The sequence below is a fragment of the Rana temporaria genome, chromosome 10, assembly GCF_905171775.1.
Source record: "Rana temporaria chromosome 10, aRanTem1.1, whole genome shotgun sequence".
In the NCBI taxonomy this organism is placed as follows: domain Eukaryota; kingdom Metazoa; phylum Chordata; class Amphibia; order Anura; family Ranidae; genus Rana; species Rana temporaria.
In genome coordinates, this window is record NC_053498.1 from 143,526,020 (window position 1) to 143,550,244 (window position 24,225).

Genomic DNA, 24,225 nt, shown 5'->3' on the forward strand with positions numbered 1-24,225 from the left:
TTCTTCCCACTGATCACCAATGTAAGGAGCATTCTTCTCACTGATCACCAATGTAAGGGACATTCTTCCCACTGATCACCAATGTAAGGGACATTCTTCCCACTGATCACCAATGTAAGGAACATTCTTCTCACTGATCACCAATGTAAGGGACATTCTTCCCACTGATCACCAATGTAAGGAACATTCTTCCCACTGATCACCAATGTAAGGGACATTCTTCTCACTGATCACCAATGTAAGGGACATTCTTCCCACTGATCACCAATGTAAGGGACATTCTTCTCACTGATCACCAATGTAAGGGACATTCTTCTCACTGATCACCAATGTAAGGGACATTCTTCCCACTGATCACCAATGTAAGGAGCATTCTTCCCACTGATCACCAATGTAAGGGACATTCTTCCCACTGATCACCAATGTAAGGGACATTCTTCTCACTGATCACCAATGTAAGGGACATTCTTCCCACTGATCACCAATGTAAGGAACATTCTTCTCACTGATCACCAATGTAAGGGACATTCTTCCCACTGATCACCAATGTAAGGGACATTCTTCTCACTGATCACCAATGTAAGGGACATTCTTCCCACTGATCACCAATGTAAGGGACATTCTTCTCACTGATCACCAATGTAAGGAACATTCTTCTCACTGATCACCAATGTAAGGGACACTCTTCTCACTGATCACCAATGTAAGGAACATTCTTCCCACTGATCACCAATGTAAGGGACATTCTTCTCACTGATCACCAATCTAAGGAACATTTTTCTCACTGATCACCAATGTAAGGGACATTCTTCTCACTGATCACCAATGTAAGGAACATTCTTCTCACTGATCACCAATGTAAGGGACATTCTTCCCACTGATCACCAATGTAAGGGACTCGATGGCGGTAAATCCCGAGTGTTTCTAGGCATCTGATGGACGCTGTAAATCTCTATTATCATCAACTCAATTCCTTCCATAACGTTGACTATTGTGAACATTTGTGTTTCTTGTTTGCAGGGGATTTTCATATATTTACTTTAAATTACCCAAGTTTAAGTGGATTATATTACACTAAACCGTGGATGTCTGAGGGTCCCAACAGTGCTTATGGTTTCTATGATGATTTCTTTGCACATGAACTCCGGCCAAAAGTTGTTTTTCCAAGTTTGGATAGAGTAAGGAAAGGTTCGAACCTCTGTTTGCTGAACGTTTCGTCCCCGCTGGGGAGATTTCACGTCACTACATGTGCGGTCAGAATTGTTGAAACCCCCCCCCCCCCCCAGTGGTGACGCAGACACCTGGACATTGCAGTTTTTTTGATCCTGGTCATTTCTGACTTTTCACACAATAAGCAATCGAACCCTTGTGATTGTGTCACTTCTGAGTCCCTAAATTATTTCCTTGAATTTAAATCCCGAGGAATGGGAAATCTATGAGCCTCCCAACACACATTGGTTGTTTTTGTTGGCCTTTCCGTCGCCATATACTGAACCAATAAACCAAAGGAACCAATTGAACTATTGGGTTGTTTCGCACTTTTTCTGGTTCAACTATAGATAGACCACTCAAGTTGGATGACTCTTGTTTTTGAGGCCCCCCCCCCAATTTTGTGGAGAACCATCAATCATAAGCCATTTGGCTCCACTAAAGACTTCCTTTCTTTTGGTAGAGGATCAGTGTTGCCAACCGTCCGTATTTTTACGGACAGTTCGTAAAAACGGGCACTTTTTTCCCCCCGTTCGTAAATGTCCGTGGTTGCAGAAATGTGCCAGTAAAAATAGCCGAGATCGGTTCGGCTTGGAAATGCGCATGGAGATTGGAGTCAGGGGATGATTAGAGGCAGGGGGTGATGGTGGCTGCGGTGGTACCGCAGAGGGGGATGGAGGCAGGGGGAAATTGGAGGCAGGGGGTGTTAGTGGCAGGGGGTGATTGGAGGCAGGGGGTGTTGGTGGCATCGCAGAGGCTGGGGGATGGAGACAGGGGTTGTTGGTGGCACCGCAGAGGGGGATGGAGGCATGGGACAATGGAGGCAGGGGGTGATTGGAGGCAGGGGGCCTGGGGAGATTGGAGGCAGGGGGTAATTGAAGGCAGGGGGAGATTGAAGGCAGGGGGTGTTAGCGGCAGGGGGTATTTAGAGGCAGGTGGTGCTGGTGGCACCGCAGAGGGGGATGGTGGCATTGCAGAGGGTGGGGATGGAGACAGGGGATGTTGGTGGCACCGCAGAGAGGGATGGAGGCAGGGGACGATGGAGGCAGGGGTTGATTGGAGGCAGGGGGCCTGGGTAGATTGAAGGCAGGGGGTGTTAGCGGCAGGGGGTATTTAGAGGCAGGTGGTGCTGGTGGCACCGCAGAGGGGGAAGGTGGCACTGCAGAGGGTGGGGGATGGAGACAGGGGTTGTTGGTGGCAGCGCAGAGGGGGATGGAGGCAGACAGGGGGGGATTGAAGGCAGGGGGTGTTGGTGGCACCGCAGAGGGGGATGGTGGCATCGCAGAGGGTGGGGATGGAGACAGGGGATGTTGGTGGCACCGCAGAGGGGGATGGAGGCAAGGGACGATGGAGGCAGGGGTTGATTGGAGGCAGGGGGCCTGGGGGAGATTGGAGGCAGAGGGAGATTGGAGGCAGAGGGAGATTGGAGGCAGAGGGAGATTGTGGCACCGCAGAGGGGGGTGAAGGCAGGAGTTGTTGGTGGCAGAGGGGGATGGAGGCAGGGGATAATGTGACTAATTTATTTGCCCTTATTATATTGAAAATAACAAAAATATGTTTTTTATACCTTAATATCATCACATTGCTATTTGCCTAGTGTTCTTGTTTGTAGCCTAAATACCGAAATTTGCACCTAAAAATGTAATTTAGTAGCTTTTGTGAAATGTCGTACCAGTAAATTTCAATCTGGTAGGTTGGCAACACTGTAGAGGATCCATATCCAGTGCTCCAATCCCACCTCATCTTGGACCTATAAAAACCTGATACAGGTCTTTCCTCTTCTAATTTAAAACTTAAAATGTACATGTTCAAGTTTGTGAAACATCAAATAAAATAATGTTTTTATATCTAAGACATTCATACCAGCAGTGGAATCACTTGTAGAATGCTCCCTTGAGTTGATATGTTTTAATATTTCAATTTCTTGTCCAACTGTCAGAATCAAAGTGTTTTTTTTTTCGAGTGTAGTACATTACAATTTTGGTGTTAGAATTATTTGGCTAGTTTTATATAGTACTTGAAGGTTCATGCTAAGGGTTGGGGGGGTTTCGGGTAAAGGTTAGGTTGGGGTTTTGGTAGTGAGTTTAAGATTGGGGTTAAGGCTTTGCTAAGATTGGTCTCCATTCTTGGACAACTGTGTATCGAAATGTGGTTTGTTTCCCTTTTTTTATGTTAAAATGATTTGGCTGATTTTAATATTGTGCTTGAAGGTTCATGGTAATGGTTAGGTGGTTGGATTAAAAGTTAGGTTGGGGTTTAGGAAGAGGACTAAGGATTAGGGTGAAGGAATGGGTAAGACTAGGCTTCAGTTCTTGGCCAATTTTGTACCAGACAGTGGTTTGGGTTTTGTATTCCACATATTTGCTGTTGGAATTTTTGGCTGGTTTAGTATTGTGCTTGAGGGTTCGTGGAAGGGGTTGGGAGTTGGTTTAAGGGTTAGGATGGAGTTTAGAAAAGGACTTATGGTTAGGGTTGGGACAGGCCTTGACTTGCCATAGGGCACATTGGGCATTTGCCCGGTGGGCCGGGGCTGCCAGGCCACATGCCTTAACAAGAGTGGCCTGTTGATGACCGGGCCGCACAGTGCAAAGTAAGCGAGAACCATGGACAGTGCTAACACAGACTGTGGTCGCCGCTCACCTCCTGCTATGCAGCCATACCTGTGTCTCCTCTCCTGGCTCTCTTGATAGGATGACATTGTTGGTGGAGTTGGAGATCTGCACAGATAGTGAAAGTCTTTTCATATACTTGGCCAGTGTACCGGTAAGTGGTTTGTTTCATGTTTTGTGTGTCACATTTATTTCAGTTAGAATTACTTGGCTGGTTAAATATAGTACTGGAGGGTTCATGGTAAGGGTTGGGAGTTGGTTTAAAGGTTAGATTAGGGTTTAGGAAGAGAACTAAGGGTTGAGGTTAAGGCTATAGGTAAGGCTAGGGTTCAGTTCTTGGCTGATTGTATTTTAGAAAGTGGTTTGTTTCAGTTTTGTTTTATTACATTTTCTTGGTGTTAGACTTTTTAGGCAAGTTTACGTTGTGCTTACAAATTGATGGTTAATAAAGTTGAGTAAAAGGTTTGTTTGGGGTTTGGGAAGAGGGTTAAGGCTAGGAGTAATGCTACGGTACAAGTTGACTGGGTCGGCGGTCTTTTGTTCACTTCAAACAGATTTTGCATTCCCAAGCTATAGGGGTGCAAGACTTGTTTGACGCAGATCAGAAGGAGGTCTACTAACTGCAGGTCAAATGCACCATTCAATGAATTCTGAAAGATCTCCGAAGCATTCTAACTGATGTTAAACCAATGCCATTGACACAAGATCAAAGTCCATTGACAAAGGCACCTCTAGACATGGATCTTTCCTGAACCCTGCCTCCTGTAAGTGCACCCAAGTACCTCCCCCTTTCACCCATTTATGGAACTGACACTCCCCCTTCAAGCATGATTTCAGCTTTCAGCTGGCATGCAGTTAATCCGCATATAAAGAAGGCCGAAGTGTGCCACCTACATTTCCCAACTGATGTCAAACCAATGCAATTGGTTCTCAAAGCCTGTTGAGAAAGGCTCTTCTAGACATGGAGCTTTCTTAAGCCCTGCCTCCTGCAAATGCACCCAAGCAATGGGGTAGCATGGGTTGTCAGCGCCCAAAGCAAGGCAGGTAATTTGGGGGTAACCCATGGACTTTTAGATACCCCCACCCTGATCACAACCCTTTAAATACCCCCCCCCCAATTCCTCCACTCTGACCACACGTCCATATCCCTCCACTGTCATCACATCTTCAGATCCCCACCAGATCCCTCCATGCTGATCAAACCCCCAGATCCCTCTACTCTGATCACACCTCCAAATCCCACCAGATCCCTCCACTCTGATCACACCTCCAGATATCCCCACCAAATCCCTCTATTCTGATCACATCCCCAGATCCTCCACCTCATCCCTCCACTCTGATCACACCACCAGATCCCTCCACTGTCATCACATCTTCAGATCCCCACCAGATCCCTCCATGCTGGTAAAAACCCCCAGATCCCTCTACTCTGATTACATCTCCAGATCACCCACCAGATCCCTCCATGCTGATCAAACCCCCAGATCCCCCCATCCCTCTACTCTGATCACACCTCCAGATATCACCAGATCTCTCCACTCTGACCACACCTCCAGATCACCCACCAGATCCCTCCACTTTGATCACATTTCCAGATCCCCCACCAGATCCCTCCACTCTGATCACACCTCCAGATTCAACCAGATCCCTCCACTCTGATCACACCTCCAGATCCCCCACCAGATCCCCCCCACTCTGATCGCACCTCCAGATACCCCCCACTGAATCCCTCCATACTGATCACACCACCAGATCCCTCCACTTTGATCACATTTCCAGATGCCCCACTAGATCCCTCCATGCTGATCACACCCCCAGATCCCCCAATTCCTCCACACTGACCACACCTCCAGATTCCACCAGATTCCTTCACTCTGATCACACCTCCAGATCCCCCACCAGATCCCTTCACTCTGACCACACCTCCAGATTCCATCAGATCCCTCCACTCTGATCCCACCTCCAGACCCCCCACCCCAGATCCCTCCACCCAGATCACACCTCCATATCCCCCCCAGGTTATGAGGAGCCTCCTCCACCCTGTGTTCCTCCTCCGCTGGCACCACCGGCCTGACCCTCTTCCCCCCGCACACTGATGCGCTCACTGCCTTCCCACACTCTGGATCAGGATTCACCCACCGCTCTGCCCTCCTCTGCCCGATCCGTTCTCCTTGCTTTCTCGGTGACAGCAGCTCAACCATTTAAGGAATACAAAAATATTTTTTTTATATTTGCCTGGCGTCATGTTTTTTCTGCCGAACGTACCCCAAACATGGCCCTATGTGGATGAAACTCCACCCAACCGTTGCCAAAGCTGCCCAGGAAGTCTAAAGCTCGTTGCCAGAGACGCTTGAATGTTAGTCGGCCTGTCAGTAAAATCATCCAGTCTGTGGAAAATATTACACTAACCTTCTGTTCAATTAATTGTACATTTTTATTTTTCTATTTATGGCCCATGCTTCTGCTTGTTATTGCTAATGCCGTTTTGCTGTGTAATTGCAGACCTAATAACTCCGGAGTTGTAACAAAACTTTTTTTTTTTTCTTTTATGTTTAATGGCTTTTTTTTTTCTTTCTGTAAGGCAGCCGAGCGGTCATTAGTAAAGTCATTAAACCATATCCCTTACTCTGAAACCGCTGCATAACCAGAGTCAGGAATTTCAGGTTTATAACGCAAGAAAATAACATGCTATTGTGTAGCGAGGATTTCCAAACTCGTAAAAAGCCATGTTCTTGGCAGGGCCTTCCAAAGAGTTATGAAAGAGTGATTAGAAACACTCGCGCTGTAATTGAAGTCTGGTTAGGAGTGATTGCAGGCCTGTGCTGGGATTGCAAAATTCAGAGGTACTGCTACAAATTGCCCGACCATTGGAGCCAGCTCATTGACAAACAATGCACAGGCCGTTGTCACTTACATACCGCCATTTTTTTTTTTTTAAATTTGCGCCATGTTGCTACCTAGAATGTTAGAACCACCGATAATTATGGCCTAGAGCAGGGGTCTCCAAATTGTCCAACGAGGGGGGGCAGTTTACTGTCCTTCAGACTTTAAGGGGGCCAGACTGTTGCGACTGGGAGTAGAAAAGGTCCCCACGTCAGCGGGAGGAATTGTGCCCCATCGTTGATGTCATTGGGAGGAATTGTGCACCATCGTTGGTGTCATTGGGCCCAGTTGTTGGTTTTATTGGGAGGAATTGTGCACCATTGTTGGTCCCAATTGTTGGTGTCATTGGGAGGAATTGCTCCCCATTGTTGGTGTCATTGGGCCCAGTTGTTGGTTTTATTGGGAGGAATTGCCCATGCCTCACTGTGCCCATGCCTCACTGTGTCCATGCCTCACTGTGCCCATGCCTCACTGTGCCCATGCCTCACTGTGCCCATGCCTCACTGTGCCCATGCCTCACTGTGCCCATGCCTCACTGTGTCCATGACTAGACTTACGTTTAACAAGGGAGTCTATGGAAGGGGTGCCCAGCTTTGGAAAATTGTACAGGAGAACTGGGGCTACATGTGTGCCAAGTCTGGGGTCCAGGGGACCAACGGCCGGCCGGTACCGGGTCCCCAAAATTAACAGAGATATGACCGTTTAACATGGGAGTCTAAGGAAGGGGTGCCCGACTTTGAAAAATCGGTGCTCCTCGGCCGTAGGTCCCCCGGACAACAAGCTTTGCACACTTATAGACAAAGAGTGGGGCTACATGTGTACCAATTATGTGGTTCAGGGGACCTACGGCCCGGCCGGTACTGGGTCCCCAAAATTAACAGAGATATGACCATTTAACATGGGAGTCTATGGAAAGGGTGCCCCGAATTTGAAAAATCGGTGCTCCCCGGCCGTAGGTCCCCCGGACAACAAGCTTTGCACACGTGTAGACAAAGAGTGGGGCTACATGTGTACCAAGTATGGGGTCCAGAGGACCCACGGCCGGCCGGTACCGGGTCCCCAAATGTCCAGGTGACTTCAGTACAAGCCGAGGGGGGCATTTTCAGCACCAAAAAATTTGCTGAAAAACTCGGCTTTTCCGTATATACGGTAAATGTTTTGCTTTTCTTTAGTCGGAAAAAAAATGTTACATATCAGCATTATACAGTCTTTTCATCCGCCAATAACATGAATCTTTAGTCTTTTTTTTTTTTTTCCATTCTTTCCTTCTATTTCTATTTAAATCCTATTGTAAACCTTTTTCTGTTGTTTGCAGAGATCAATAGCTCAAGCTTACATTTATGTTACATTATTACAATATTGTGGCTCAGGCTTCATTCTCTTTTTTTCTCCTAAACGCTGTTGTTCCCTCTTTCAGGTGACAGTGACCTTGTCAATAATATGTATGAGCCTGACCCGGATCTCCTTGGCGGTGACAGCGCAGAAGAAGAGACGGAGGACAGTATTTTGTCACCCATCCCCGTAGGACCCCCTTCGCCTTTCCCGACCAGCGAAGACTACACCCCGAAGGAAGGTTCTCCTTACGAGGCCCCCGTCTTCATTCCCGATGACATTCCAATGCCATCGGACTTTGAGCTCAGAGAGTCCTCGGTACCCGGGGCTGGTTTGGGCATTTGGGCCAAGAAAAGGTTGGAGATCGGGGAAAGATTAGGACCTTATATCATGACACAGAAGACCACAATAAAGGAGGCCAACCTTGGATGGGAGGTAAGTCAAAAACGTTGGCCAAATTAACAACAGCAATTGGCTTTTCACCTAGTGGTTTCTAAATGAAATGAAGGTCTGGTTAAGGCCTAGAGCAAAAGCATATGAGGGGGGGGGCCTGTAGGGCCGGCCTTAGGTGTTCAGGCACCCTGTGCGAGCTAATCTTGTGTCGCCCCCCATCTTCACCCCTCGCCCCCTGGTCACCTAAACATACACAAAGAGGCTGTCCGGGGCCCCTCTATCCTCTGCCGGGAGCCTGGGGAGCGACAATGAGGAGGAAGAGGTCAGCGAGGCAAGAGTCAACGCCGCCCCTAGGTGGCAGTGCGCCCTAGGTGGCTGCCTTCCTAATACGCCTAGTGGTAGCACTGGCTGGGCCCTGCTGCAACTCACATTCTGCGAGCTGTGATGGCCGTCACAGCGCTCCTGTTGCCCATGGCGGCCTGTGCGGCCGCACAGCTCGTACACCCCAAAGGCCGGCCCTGGGGGAGGGGCATTTTATGTTGTTTATTCTTTCTAATATAATGTGATAAAGTTTCATATTTACCTATTACTTATGAAAGATGCTGGGCCGGCCTGTAATGTTGTCTTTGGCTCTGGAATCTGTGTTTGGTGCTCAACCTCATTTTTTGTACTACCGTAATTCCAATCGGCTCCATTCGGGAATGCACGGAAAGGCCCGAGGACAGCTCGGCTGACCTCGGCAAACCTCGGAAAGTCTCGGGAACGGAGTCTTTCCATGGTTTGCCGAGGTCAGCTGAACTGTCCTCAGGCCTTTTTGGCCGTTTCCAAAGCTCACCTCTGGCCGCATGCGGTATTGCATGCCATTGAAGTCAATGCGGAACAAAATATTTTAGTTTCCATTGACTTCAATGGGGAAACTCGCTTTGATATGCGAGTGCTTTGGATTACGAGCATTCTCCTGGAACGGATTATACTCGTAATCCGAGGTTCCGCTGTAGTGCGTATATCTCAGCCACTACAGCTTATAGCGAGGCAAATTTACTAAACTTGGGAAAGCCAGAATCGGGAGAAGGTCGCGGCACTTGACTAAAACTAAATCGAAATTTGACATAAAAAATGAACACTTGGTTGCTATGCACAGCCGCTCCAGATTCTGTCTGCTTTAGTTTTAGGCTCCATTCACACCTAGGCGTTTTAACGCCCGACGCTATTGCAGCCTGAAATACGCTGGAGGGGTAATTTAACATTGTCGGCTATGGAGATGGTTCACATCTCCACGCCGAACGCCGAAACGCCGTACGCCTGAAGCTTAAAACAAGTCCCTGACCCTTCTTTTCAGGCGGCTTCGGCGTTCGGCCATAGCCGACAATGTTTAAATCACCCCTCCAGCGAAAACCGCGGTAAAAAACGCCACGTTTTGTCGCGGCAAATCGCGGGACAAAACGCTGCAATTTGTTGCGGCAAATCGCGGTACAATACGCCGCGTTCAGGTGTGAATGGAGCCTAAGTAAATCCCCTCCCAATGTTTTTCCCCCCCCCCCCCCCCTATATGTTCGTTTTATTAGTCAGAGAATTGGGACCGGTGAAACCAGCCAATAGTCAGCTCTCCTCTGATTCCTGAAGAACGATCTTCTTCTACTTTTCTCTGGCTGTCATCTATTTCTATATAAAGCATTCCGTTATTATTTTTTTTACTCAAAATTCTGGGAGTTTCCACTGAAAAGAACATTCTCATGTGTCTCTGGAGCCCAAAGTCTACATCTCCTATGTTTAAAGGGAACCCCCAGTTTTGTTAAAAAAAAAAAATATATATATATATTAATATAACGTATATAATTGTTGCAGCGTTTATTTTATTTTTATTTTTTTGCGCTATAAACAAAAAGAGAGCAACAATTAAAAAACAAACAAAAAAAAACAATATTTTTTACTTTTTGCTATAATAAATATCCCCCAAAAAAAAAAAAAAAAATATATATATATATATCTATTTTTAATATTTTACGTTTATTTATATATATATATATATATATATATATATATATATATATATATATATATATACACACACTCACTCTTGTTAAACTCACCTTCTTTATATATATATTTATATATATATATATACAAAATATAAACAACAAAATCAAATATAAAAATATTTTATGTTTATTTAATATATATATATATATAGAGAGAGAGAGAGAGAGATAGATAGATATAATTTATTCAAATCTATTTTTAATATTTTACGTTTATTTATGTATATATATATATATATATATATATATATATATATATATATATATATATATATATATATATATATATATAAAAAGATTTTTTCCTCAATTAGGCCGATACGTATTCTTCTACATATTTTTGGTAAAAAAAAAAAAATCGCAATACAGTAGGAGTTTAGATTACTGATCCTAACCAAACCTTTCATGGTTTCCGGTATTTTTTTTTTTATTGTTTTCAGTTTTATAAACAGAGATTTTAATTTTTTTAGTTGTATACAATGTTATTTTAAAAAAAATGTATTTCTTCTTTTTTTTTCACAAGAAATTAATTACATTTTTTTTAAATACAATTTTATACAACTAAAAAAATAAAAATCTCTGTTTATAAACCTGAAAACAATAACAAAAAAAATACCGGAAACCGTAAAAGGTTTGGTGGAAAATAAAAAACATTTAATACGGGGGTCCTCCATAATCTATGTGAGAACTCCAGGCTTTCTCCAGTAGACATGTGCAGAAGGAAAATGTATGTTTTGTTTTGTTTCGGATCAATTCGATAATTTGCTAATTTTATTTTGTTATATACGTAACAAAATGTATTTAGTTTAGTTTTGTTTCGTTTTTTTTGTCCTCGTTCATATTATTCCAATGGATTCCAAGTATTAAAATTCAATTTGAATAGAAATTAAAAAAAATAAAAAGCCTGCCGGGCCCCTCCCACAGCTCTGCTCTCTCTCCTTGTGCAGGGTGACTGGTCTTGTCTCCGCCCCTCCTGTAGTTTTCTGTAGTAGGTGGAGTCTGCCAGGCCCCTCCCACAGCTCTGCTCTCTCTCCTTGTGCAGGGTGACTGGTCTTGTCTCCGCCCCCTCCTGTAGTTTTCTGTAGTGGGTGGAGCCTGCTGGGTTCCTCCCACAGCTCTGCTCTCTCTCCTTGTGCAGGGTGACTGGTCTTGTCTCCGCCCCTCCTGTAGTTTTCTGTAGTGGGTGGAGCCTGCTGGGTTCCTCCCACAGCTCTGCTCTCTCTCCTTGTGCAGGATGACTGGTCTTGTCTCCGCCCCTCCTGTAGTTTTCTGTAGTGGGTGGAGTTTGCTTGGCCCCTCCCATAACTCTGCTCTCTCTCCTTGTGCAGGGTGACTGGTCTTATCTCCGCCCCTTCCTGTAGATTTTATAGGCAGCCTGTAGTAGGTGGGGCCTGCTGGGCCCCTCCCACATCTCTGCTCTCTGCACAGGCTATGAACAGCCCAGCGATGATGTCACTGCTACTTTTTACACGCTCATATCTGGGTTTGCAAAGACTTTGGCGCACACAAAGTGGATTTATATCCTGCACAGGTTTGCTTTAAATATGACTGTACGCGTCAGTGAACTCTCTTCAAGGTGTCCTCCGTATTACAAAGTCCTCTTAACAACCCATAAAATTGAACATTTCGCATCCTTAAGAGGAAAACATGTTATTTATCTCTGCGGCCGGGACTATCCACTGCTGGAAATGTTAACTCCACCGCCACAGGTAATCTAAAATTTAAATGTCTCCTCGCATGATTGATGTCGCCATTTTAAAGGCCAAGTTGGGCGAGAAGTGTTATTTGTAGAAGGGACCTGAGCATTGAGCACAAATTATTCCGTGTGATACACCGGGTGAGCAGACAGATGCCTAGCCCGGGGGGATGTTCCATCACTGCGCCGGCTCTCCCTCTCCTCCCCTACCGATCGCCATACAAACCATTTATATCAAAGTCATTACACTCAATTCATGGCCAGGTGATCGGCAACATATTCCTCATTATATATATAATACTCTTCTCTACATCTCACTATATAAATAATATTCACCTCTACACCATCCTTCTCCACCACCAATGTCTCTGATTCTACTACTAGGCCATCTATGTTCTATCCAACTATGTTCTCTCTGTCTATGTTCTATCTATGTCCTATCTAACTATGTCCTATCTATCTATTTACTTATCTATTCAGGGGCGTACATACAGGGGTTGCAGGGGTCTCAATTGCGACCCCGCCTAATACGCCAGGGTGTCCTTGCGTCCCCCCCCCCCGTACACCTGGATAGGAAGGCAGCGGTGAAGGTAGTGGCACGTAGAGGAAGCGATCCCTCCATTTCCCTCCTGCAGCTGCTGAATGCCCACTTCTCCTCCTCGCCCTCCCGCAGACATTCAGCAGGCTGCAGGAATGGAGGTCATTGGTTCCTCTACATGCCGCTCCTGTTGCCTCCCTATCCCTGTCCTGGTGCCCCGGACCCCTGTGTTCTTCCCTGCCACCACAGTGCTGTCAGGTTTCCCCCTCCCATCGGATGCTGGTCTGTGGGGTTGGAGGCGAGTCTAGGTCTGTGGGGTTGGAGGTAAGACTAGGTCTGTGAGGTAGTAGGTGTGTCCAGATGTGTGGAGTTGGAGGTGAGTCCAAGCCTGTGAGGTTAAAGGTGAGTCTAGGTCTGTGGGGTTGGAGGTGAGTCCAGTTCTGTGGGGTTGGAGGTAAGACTAGGTCGGGGGGGGGGGTTGGAGGTGAGTCCAGGTCGGTGGGGTTGGAGGTGAATCCAGGTCTTTGGGGTTGGTGGCGAGTCCAGGTCTGTGGGGTTGGAGGCGAATCCAGGTCTGTGGGGTTGGTGGTGAGTCCAGGTCTGTGGGGTTGGAGGTGAATCCAGGTCTGTGGGGTTGGTGGTGAGTCCAGGTCTGTGGGTTTGGAGGTAAGACTAGGTTGGGGGGTTGGAGGTGAGACCAGGTCTGTGGGGTTGGAGGTAACACTAAGTAAGTCTGGGGGGGTTGGAGGTGAGTCCAGGTCTGTGGGGTTGGAGGTAACACTAAGTCTTGAGGGGTTAGAGATGAGTCCAGGTCTGTGGAGTGGAGGTGAGTCCAGGTCTGTGGGGTTGGAAATGAGTCAAGGTCTGTGGGGTTGGAGGTGAGTCCAGGTCTGTGGGGTTGGAGGTGAGTCCAGGTCTGTGGGGTTGGAAATGAGTCAAGCTCTGTGGGGTTGGAGGTGAGTCCAGGTCTGTGGGGTTGGAGGTGAGTCCAGGCCTGTGGGGTTGGAGGTGAGTCCAGGTCTGTGGGGTTGGAGGTGAGTCCAGGTCTGTGGGGTTGGAGGTGAGTCCAGGTCTGTGGGGTTGGAGGTGAGTCCAGGTCTGTGGGGTTGGAGGTTCCAATGGTGCCACTGCTTCGTCCAGACTGGCCCACTTTGACAGGTCTCTCCCATGGCTGCAGGTCTGTGGGGTTGGAGGTGAGTCCAGGTCTGTGGGGTTGGAGGTGAGTCCAGGTCTGTGGGGTTGAAGATGAGTCCAGGTCTGTGGGGTTGGAGATGAGTCCAGGTCTGTGGGGTTGGAGGTGCGTCCAGGTCTATGAGGTTGGAGGTGAGTCCAGGTCTATGGGGTTAAAGGTGAGTCCAGGTCTGTGGGGTTGGAGGTAAGACTAGGTCGGGGGGTTGGAGGTGAGCCCAGTTCTGTGGGGTTGGAGGTGAGTCCAGGTCTATGGGGTTGGAGGTGAGTCCAGGTCTGTGGGGTTGGAGGTGAGTCCAGGTCTGTGGGGTTGGAGGTGAGTCCAGGTCTATGGGGTTGGAGGTGAGTCCTGCCTCGACCACAGGAAGCAGTAGAACCCAACAAAAGAATCTGGTCACCTTTGTGAAGCAGAAGCTGCATTGAGAATGTCACGTCCCGTGACGTACCTCCCGAGGCAACAGAGAGAACTTTGATGGTTCTTCAATTAACCTTCAGACAACTTTTCTCTTATCCTGATGCAAAGCTGTATTTACTTTATTATTTTTAAGTAATGTTCCATATCTCAGTTACTCATTGAACGTTGAAGCCTGGTACGGGCAGTTTCTATTATTTGAGATTCTGTTGACTTTGCGATATTATTTATTTTTGGACTAGGTGAGAATACTTTCTCCATGGCGCTCCTGTTGTTCCTCTGGCATTCTTTTGTTTGGTTGATCGCGACCTGACAGCCGACTTTTATACCAGCATTTAAAAACTATTTGCCCTCAAACTAACGTCCTCAAACAGAGCGCCGGACCCACCCAAGCACTATCTCTTCTGACCTCGTATTCACATTTCCCCCGAGATAAATGACTCTCTTTGTATGACATCTTTTATCTGCCACCTCTATCTGTCTGCAGGAAATTTTTACAAGATTGAGCCGTAAAGGCTGCAGATTCCCAACCCGCTCGTTCCTTTTCTCCCCTCTGTACAAGGATTGGCGTCTCAGGGGCCCGATTCTAGCGAGTGCTGAGACACGGCTCCTCTTTCTGATGGCACTTTTCCATTTTCGATATGGATTAGGGTCCAACATATATATATATAAAAAAAAAATTACCGTATTTATCAGGGTATAGCGCGCTCCCGCGTATACCGCGCACCCCTAAAGTTGCCCCGAATTCCTGTGGAAAAAATCTTTTTTGTACTTACAGTTTTGGTGTCTTGCGCGGCGTCCATCGGCGGCCTCGTCGGGTCCGGCGTCCGTCTGCGGCTTCGGGTGTCCTCTTCGTCGGGTCCGGCGTCCTTCTGCGGCGTCCTCCCCGCTCGTTTCCCGCGCCGAGTTTGAATACTGCGCCGACATATACCGAGCGCAGTACACTCGTGTATCGTCGGGCAGGCTCGGCTACTCTCGCTCTGACGTCCTGTACGTCCAGGATGTCAGCGCGAGAGGAGCCGAGACTGCCCGAAGATACACGAGTGTACTGCGCTCGGTATATGCCGGCGCAGTATTCATACTCGGCGCGGGAAAGCGGGTATCGGCGTATACCGCGCACCCACGATTTTGCCCTGATTTTCAGGGCAAAATAGTGCGCGGTATACGCCGATAAATACGGTAAGTTGGAATACCAAAATATCACATCAGAATATTAAAGGCCGAGTTCATCTATTTCAGGAAATAGCCCAGGCGTGAGATTTTTTTTTTTTCTTTATGTTCAATAAGATTTTATTGAGAAAAAGTCAAGAAAACAAATACAGGTGTCCAATGGTGCCACTGCTTCGTCCAGACTGGCCCACTTTGACAGGTCTCTCCCATGGCTGCCGGACAACTTCCACACCCCCCGCCCGGCCACACAAGCCCCCTCTCCCCTTTCACTAGACGTTCTACTTTATTAAAGTAGAACGGCTGGTACTGGTACTCTTATAGAAAGTACCAGTGGGGAAGCTAGACATTATTTCACCCAGGGGGAAAGAATACGTGTGGCAATGGTGGGTGTGTGAGGGGGTCCTTCCACACAGCCCGCCCTACCTGCTCCGCTTTGAAGCCCAACGGGGCAGAGGGACTCCCTATAAGGGAGTGAGAGTATCTAGCCCACTCAACCAGCCCCGTTAGTCCTTCGCCTCTCTTTTTAGAGACCGCATGGTCAAAGTGCGTGCATGTTAACCCAATTTCTAGTGCGTGTAAGTGTGGTGGTTTATTGTGGGAGGGGGGTGGGCATACTAAGCGTAAGCTTACCTCGCATAGCGCACCCACTGGGAGCCGGGCTGAGACCACCAAACTCAATTCACATGTAGCCGAGACTGGGATCCGTACCTCTAGCTGCAGAGGTGAATGGCTTGTCAGCGCAGTGCCAATCGCGTTGAGCCACCGCAGCTCCTTAGCCCTATTCTGAATTGACTTACGCAAACGACGCAAACTACGTGAAATTCGATGGCGGTTCCGACGTCCATACTTAACATTGGCTGCGCCATCTTTTTGGTGGTTTATCTTTACGTCTGAAAACGCCTTACGTAAACGGCGTATCTTTACTGTGGCGGGCGAGCGTACGTTCGTGAATAGGCGTATCTCGCTGATTTACATATTCTAGGCGTAAATCAGCGTACACGCCCCTAGCGGCCAGCGTAAATAGACAGCTAAGATACGACGGCGTAGGAAGACTTACGCCGCTCGTATCTTAGCAACATTTAAGCGTATCTCAGTTTGAGCATGCGCTTAAATGTAGGACGGCGCGGATTCACTGATACGCCGGCATAACTATACCTGAATCTGGCTAACAGCGTTTACAAAATAGGGGGTAGTTTTATGGCATTTTTATTAATATTTTTTTGTTACTAGTAATGGAGCCAATCAGCGATTTTTTTTCGGTACTGCGACATTATGGCGGACACATCGGACACTTTTGACACATTTTTGAGACCATTGCCATTTTTTTAGCGATCAGTGCTATAAAAATGCATTGATTACTATAAAAATGCCACTGGCAGGGAAGGGGTTAACACTAGGGGGCGGGGAAGGGGTTAAGTATGTTCCCTGGGTGTGTTCTAACTGTAGGGGGGGTGGCCTCACTAGGGGAAATGACTGATCTCCTGTTCATACATTGTATGGTCAGGCATTTCTCCCCCTGACAGGACCGGGAGCTGTGTGTTTACACACACATCTCCCGGTCCTCGCTCTGTAACGAGCAATCGCGGGTGCCCGGCGGACGATCGCGCCCGCCGGGCACGCGCACGGGAGTCAGGGACGAGCAGGGGGCCTCTATTGGCTGCTCTGGCGAGGTGACGTATAGCTACGTGCTCTCGCCCAGCAAAGCCGACCTGCCGCCGTAAAACTCCGGCGGCTGGTCGGCAAGCAGTTAAACAAATTTATGTAAATAACGAATCGTTCCGAAACAAAACCAATTTTTTCGTTCTGCGCATGTCTAGCGCAACAAATAACAAAGTAACGATTCCAACGATCCGCGTTGTTTATTATCATTTCTACTTTTCCATACTTACATTTCTCTTCGGCTTTGTCTGCCGCCTCGCCGCGTCCCTTCCCTCCGTCCTCAGCCCTAGAATACAAATAGGGCCGGCAAACAGGGGGGGGGGAGCCATATTTCTTCGAAAGGAACCGTCAGCGGCGGCCATCTTTTAATTAGCAAAATAAACAGCGCTATGATAAATGCCATTATTTACTCAACAAATGATCAGAATCATTGTGTGTGTTTTCCTCTCCCCCGTCCACGGGGGCAATAAACTGAAAATGTGCCGTGATTTACGCTCGACCCCGCGACTCGCCGAGGTTCTGTGTCAGCAGGCGAGGGAGTAATAGACTCCCGGGGAGCGTGCATAAATTCAATCACATCTCACAAAATAAAGGAGCTCTTTAAAAAAAATAAAAAATAAAAGAGGACTCCTTTCTCCCCCCTCCCCCCCAGAGCCATATTACAGAATTTCATTTACCGGGTTACAAGGAACCGATGACTATTAACCTAATCATATCCTTTTCTGAGGCTCAGCGAGGTAAAAAAATAAAAAAATCAACATTTCTTTTACACCGAAAATGGATTTGAATCACCGATTTATTTTTTTCATGGACTCCATTTGTGGTCAGTTCTTGTTCCGGGTCCAAATCCGGCCACCATTCTTCCTGTTCTTGGTCTGATGGATATGCTTAGAGTTCTATACAGTTTGGGGGAGTTATTTAAAAAAAAAAGAATTTATAGAGCCATTCGTCCCGTGAAACACGTGTACATTTGTGTGGGTTTACACCCAGGACTCCAGACTCCTCCCAGGGTTCGAATCCCAAATGCTCTGAGTACTCCGGACCCCTCCCGCAGTTCGAATAAAAAAAAATTGGAGTACTCCTCCCACGGTTTGAATCCCAAGTATGCTGAGTACTCCGGGCTCCTGCCGCGGTTCGAATCCCAAATAGTCTGAGTACTCCGGACTCTTCCCACGATTCAAATCCCAAGTACGCTGAGTACTCCGGACTCCTCCCGTGGTTTGAATCCCACATACGCTGAGTACTCCAGACACCTCCCACGGTTCGAAACCCAAGTACGCTGAATACTCCGGACTCCTCCCACGGTCCAAATCCCAAATACTCTGACTACTCTGGACTCCTCCTTTGATTCGAATCCCAAAAACTCTGAGAACTCCAAACTCCACCCGTCGTTTGAATCCCAAAAACTCTGAGTACTCCGGACCCCTCCCGCAGTTCGAATAAAAAAAATTTGGAGTACTCCTCCCACGGTTTGAATCCCAAGTATGCTGAGTACTCCGGGCTCCTGCCGCGGTTCGAATCCCAAATAGTCTGAGTACTCCGGACTCTTCCCGCGATTCAAATCCCAAGTTTTTGGCCCGTGTATCTATGCGACTGATTCTTAGAATCATTTTCGCATAGATACACTTAAGATCCGCCATCTGTAAGTCACTTACACTGGCGGATCTTAAATGTAATGACGCCGGCCGCCGCTAGATGGCATTTACGTGAAGGACTCATTTGCGTATGCAAATGATCCTTCTACGCCGATTCCCGAACGAGTTCGCGTCGCGTAACCGTCGCTAACGTCGTTTGCGTAAGCGGAAATTTAGTCCTGCCATTATGAGGAGTAAATTTCCGCAAGTCCCACGTAGGCCATGTTACGGATGGCGTCGGGTCCGCGTCGTGTTTTTTCGTCGGGTACGTCGTTTCCGTAAGTCGTTCTTGAATACGACTTTACGTCAATGACGCACACGTCGGCGTCATTGACGTTTTCCGCCGAGAACTGGAGCATGCGCACTGGGCTTTTTGAAGCCCGGCGCATGCGCAGTTCATTAGAATCGGGGGCGCGCTTAATTTGAATACAAGCCGCCCCCTTGGAGATCCGCCAGGCTATGCCGGGGCATTTACACTCCGCTGTCCCAACTTATGGAGCAAGTGGTTGGGGAATACAACACTTGCTCCTGTAAGTTGGGACAGCGGAGTGTAAGTGCCTTAAGCGCAGCCCGCGGATTTTTAGAGAGAATATGGGCCATTGAGTCATTTTCTAGAAAATAAAATGATGATTTTTTTTTACTTCCTGTCCGGGTGACGGGTGTCAAAACAAGAAGAAGGCCAATCCCGAGTAGACAAACAGCATTGAAAGATCTGTCGGAAAAGTCTCAGCGGTGACACGGACAGCAATAAAAGCAGAGGTTGTAACCCCCCCCCCCCCCCCCATGGAAAAACTAATAAAAAAGTTTGGGCTTTATGGATTTAAATCGCTGCACTGATTTCATAGGCAGAGTCATCGTAACGCCAGAGCCCGCCGGCGTTCGGAGGGGCGGGCAGCGGCCTGTGCCAGCTCTAATAGGATGTGTGTGAGATTTATAGGCGGAAGGAGAAATGACTAAATATATGACAGTGAAATCTCTGCTATTATTTCCATAAGCGGGAATAAATCAGGAGTAATGGAGACGAGTGGCCGGCCTTTAAATAGTTCTCTCTTACTCACACAGGAGGGGAAATAAATATTTTCCTTTCATATTATGAGAGTCATCGGTGCATACCAAGTCCTTTCCAGATCCGAGGAGGATTGACTGTCACTGCGGATGGGGGAGGGGAGAAGAACTTTCTGACCGAGGAAATAAAGAAATACAATTATTTAATGGTACTTCGTTGATCAGGTTTAAAAAAATAAATAAAAAAAAAGACAAAAGTCCACCAAGTTCAACTAAGATGGAAAAAAAAATGGGAAAAATCTCCATATACAGAACCAGTGGCGGCTGGTGCTCAAATTTTTTTTTGGGGGGGGGGGGGGGGCGCAAACGAAAAAAAATTCCAGCCTCACTGTGCCCATCAAATGCAGCCACTGTGCCATCAATTGTCACCACTGTGCCATACCATCAAACGCAGCCACTGTGCCATCAATTATCACCATTGTGCCATGCCATCAAACGCAGCCACTGTGCCATGCCATCAAACACAGCCACTGTGCCATCAATTGTCACCACTGTGCCAATTGTCACCACTGTGCCCTTTAATTGTCGCCACTGTGCCCATTGTTGCCACTGTGCATGTCACTGTGCCCTTTAATTGTTGCCACTGTGCCCATTGTCACTACTGTGCCAATTGATGCCACTGTGCATGTCACTGTGCCCTTTAATTGTCACCACTGTGCCCTTTGTCACCACTGTACCCATTGATGCCACTGTTCCCTTTGTCACCACTGTACCCATTGATGCCACTGTTCCCTTTGTCACCACTGTGCCCATTGATGCCACTGTGCATGTCACTGTGCCCTTTAATTGTCACCACTGTGCCCTTTGTCACCACTGTACCCATTGATGCCACTGTGCCCTTTGTCACCTCTGTGCCCATTGTCGCCGCTGTGCCCTGTAAAATGCACTTACCTTTCTGCTTCCACGTCCCTCGATGTCTTCTCCCGCCCTCGATGACGCTTTAGCCAATCAGGTTGCCGTTAACCAGAATTGCTGAACCTGATTGGCTGAGACGGCCGTCAGTCTTATCCAAGGAACGCACCCCCCCGTACGTTCCCTGAATAAAGCATCCGGAAGACGAGGGCTGTACTCGGAAAGCCTTAGGCACTTCCGCACAGCCAACCAGCTGCCGTTATTCAGGTATCTGGCGCCCAATGTCTGGCCATCTGAATAGACCAGCGGCAGCTGGCAACAATAACATACATTCATGCAATACATGAATGTATGTTATTTGCAAGAGTCAGAGGGGGCGGCGCTGCAGTCAATATTAGTAAAAACGACATTCTTAAATTCTTAAAGGGCCCGTTTTTTTTTTTATGACTACAGGGGGGGGGGGGGGGCGGCGCCCGGGCGCCCCCTATGGACGGGCCGCCACTGTACAGAACCCTATACCTAACATTCTTCCCACTGACCTCCAATGTAAGGAACATTCTTCTCACTGATCACCAATGTAAGGAACATTCTTCCCACTGATCACCAATGTAAGGAACATTCTTCTCACTGATCACCAATGTAAGGAGCATTCTTCTCACTGATCACCAATGTAAGGGACATTCTTCTCACTGATCACCAATGTAAGGAACATTCTTCTCACTGATCACCAATGTAAGGGACATTCTTCCCACTGATCACCAATGTAAGGAACATTCTTCCCTCTGATCACCAATGTAAGGGACATTCTTCCCACTGATCACCAATGTAAGGAACATTCTTCCCACTGATCACCAATGTAAGGGACATTCTTCTCACTGATCACCAATGTAGGGAACATTCTTCTCACTGATCACCAATGTAAGGGGCATTCTTCCCACTGATCACCAATGTAAGGAACATTCTTCTCACTGATCACCAATGTAAGGAACATTCTTCCCACTGATCATCAATGTAAGGGACATTCTTCCCACTGATCACCAATGTAAGGAACATTCTTCTCACTGATCACCAATGTAAGGAACATTCTTCTCACTGATCACCAATGTAAGGGACATTCTTCCCACTGATCACCAATGTAAGGAACATTCTTCCCACTGATCACCAATGTAAGGAACATTCTTCTCACTGATCACCAATGTAAGGAACATTCTTCTCACTGATCACCAATGTAAGGAACATTCTTCTCACTGATCACCAATGTAAGGAACATTCTTCTCACTGATCACCAATGTAAGGAACATTCTTCTCACTGATCACCAATGTAAGGGACATTCTTCCCACTGATCACCAATGTAAGGGACATTCTTCTCACTGATCACCAATGTAAGGAACATTCTTCTCACTGATCACCAATGTAAGGAACATTCTTCTCACTGATCACCAATGTAAGGGACATTCTTCTCACTGATCACCAATGTAAGGAACATTCTTCTCACTGATCACCAATGTAAGGGACATTCTTCCCACTGATCACCAATGTAAGGAACATTCTTCTCACTGATCACCAATGTAAGGGACACTCTTCTCACTGATCACCAATGTAAGGGACATTCTTCTCACCGATCACCAATGTAAGGGACATTCTTCTCACTGATCACCAATGTAAGGGACATTCTTCTCACTGATCACCAATGTAAGGAACATTCTTCTCACTGATCACCAATGTAAGGAACATTCTTCTCACTGATCACCAATGTAAGGAACATTCTTCTCACTGATCACCAATGTAAGGAACATTCTTCTCACTGATCACCAATGTAAGGGACATTCTTCCCACTGATCACCAATGTAAGGGACATTCTTCCCACTGATCACCAGTGTAAGGGACATTCTTCCCACTGATCACCAATGTAAGGAACATTCTTCCCACTGATCACCAATGTAAGGAACATTCTTCCCACTGATCACCAATGTAAGGAACATTCTTCCCACTGATCACCAATGTAAGGAACATTCTTCCCACTGATCACCAATGTAAGGAACATTCTTCCCACTGATCACCAATGTAAGGAACATTCTTCTCACTGATCACCAATGTAAGGAACATTCTTCCCACTGATCACCAATGTAAGGAGCATTCTTCCCACTGATCACCAATGTAAGGAACATTCTTCCCACTGATCACCAATGTAAGGAACATTCTTCCCACTGATCACCAATGTAAGGAGCATTCTTCTCACTGATCACCAATGTAAGGGACATTCTTCTCACTGATCACCAATGTAAGGGACATTCTTCTCACTGATCGCCAATGTAAGGGACATTCTTCCCACTGATCACCAATGTAAGGAGCATTCTTCCCACTGATCACCAATGTAAGGGACATTCTTCTCACTGATCACCAATGTAAGGGACATTCTTCTCACTGATCACCAATGTAAGGGACATTCTTCTCACTGATCACCAATGTAGGGAACATTCTTCTCACTGATCACCAATGTAAGGAACATTCTTCCCACTGATCACCAATGTAAGGGACATTCTTCCCACTGATCACCAATGTAAGGAACATTCTTCCCACTGATCACCAATGTAAGGAGCATTCTTCTCACTGATCACCAATGTAAGTGACTTTCTTCTCACTGATCACCAATGTAAGGGACATTCTTCTCACTGATCACCAATGTAAGGAGCATTCTTCTCACTGATCACCAATGTAAGGAGCATTCTTCTCACTGATCACCAATGTAAGGAACATTCTTCCCACTGATCACCAATGTAAGGGACATTCTTCCCACTGATCACCAATGTAAGGAACATTCTTCTCACTGATCACCAATGTAAGGAACATTCTTCTCACTGATCACCAATGTAAGGAACATTCTTCCCACTGATCACCAATGTAAGGAACATTCTTCTCACTGATCACCAATGTAAGGAACATTCTTCCCACTGATCACCAATGTAAGGGACATTCTTCCCACTGATCACCAATGTAAGGAGCATTCTTCTCACTGGCCACCAATGTAAGGAACATTCTTCCCACTGATCACCAATGTAAGGAGCATTCTTCTCACTGATCACCAATGTAAGGGACATTCTTCTCACTGATCACCAATGTAAGGGACATTCTTCTCACTGATCGCCAATGTAAGGGACATTCTACCCACTGATCACCAATGTAAGGAGCATTCTTCCCACTGATCACCAATGTAAGGGACATTCTTCTCACTGATCACCAATGTAAGGGACATTCTTCTCACTGATCACCAATGTAAGGAACATTCTTCTCACTGATCACCAATGTAAGGAGCATTCTTCTCACTGATCACCAATGTAAGTGACTTTCTTCTCACTGATCACCAATGTAAGGGACATTCTTCTCACTGATCACCAATGTAAGGAGCATTCTTCTCACTGATCACCAATGTAAGGGACATTCTTCTCACTGATCACCAATGTAAGGAACATTCTTCCCACTGATCACCAATGTAAGGAACATTCTTCCCACTGATCACCAATGTAAGGAGCATTCTTCTCACTGAT

General features: G+C 46.9%; 1 protein-coding gene across 1 annotated transcript in view; it reads left to right on the forward strand.

The window, feature by feature from the left end:
- ARHGEF16 (Rho guanine nucleotide exchange factor 16) overlaps positions 1-24,225 on the forward strand; it is a 67,658-nt gene that overhangs the window by 13,552 nt on the left and 29,881 nt on the right. The window contains exons 2-3 of the mRNA XM_040326693.1: positions 1,021-1,188; positions 8,119-8,468. Coding sequence (XP_040182627.1) covers positions 1,021-1,188; positions 8,119-8,468 — 518 coding nt within the window. The remainder of the gene's footprint in view (positions 1-1,020; positions 1,189-8,118; positions 8,469-24,225) is intronic.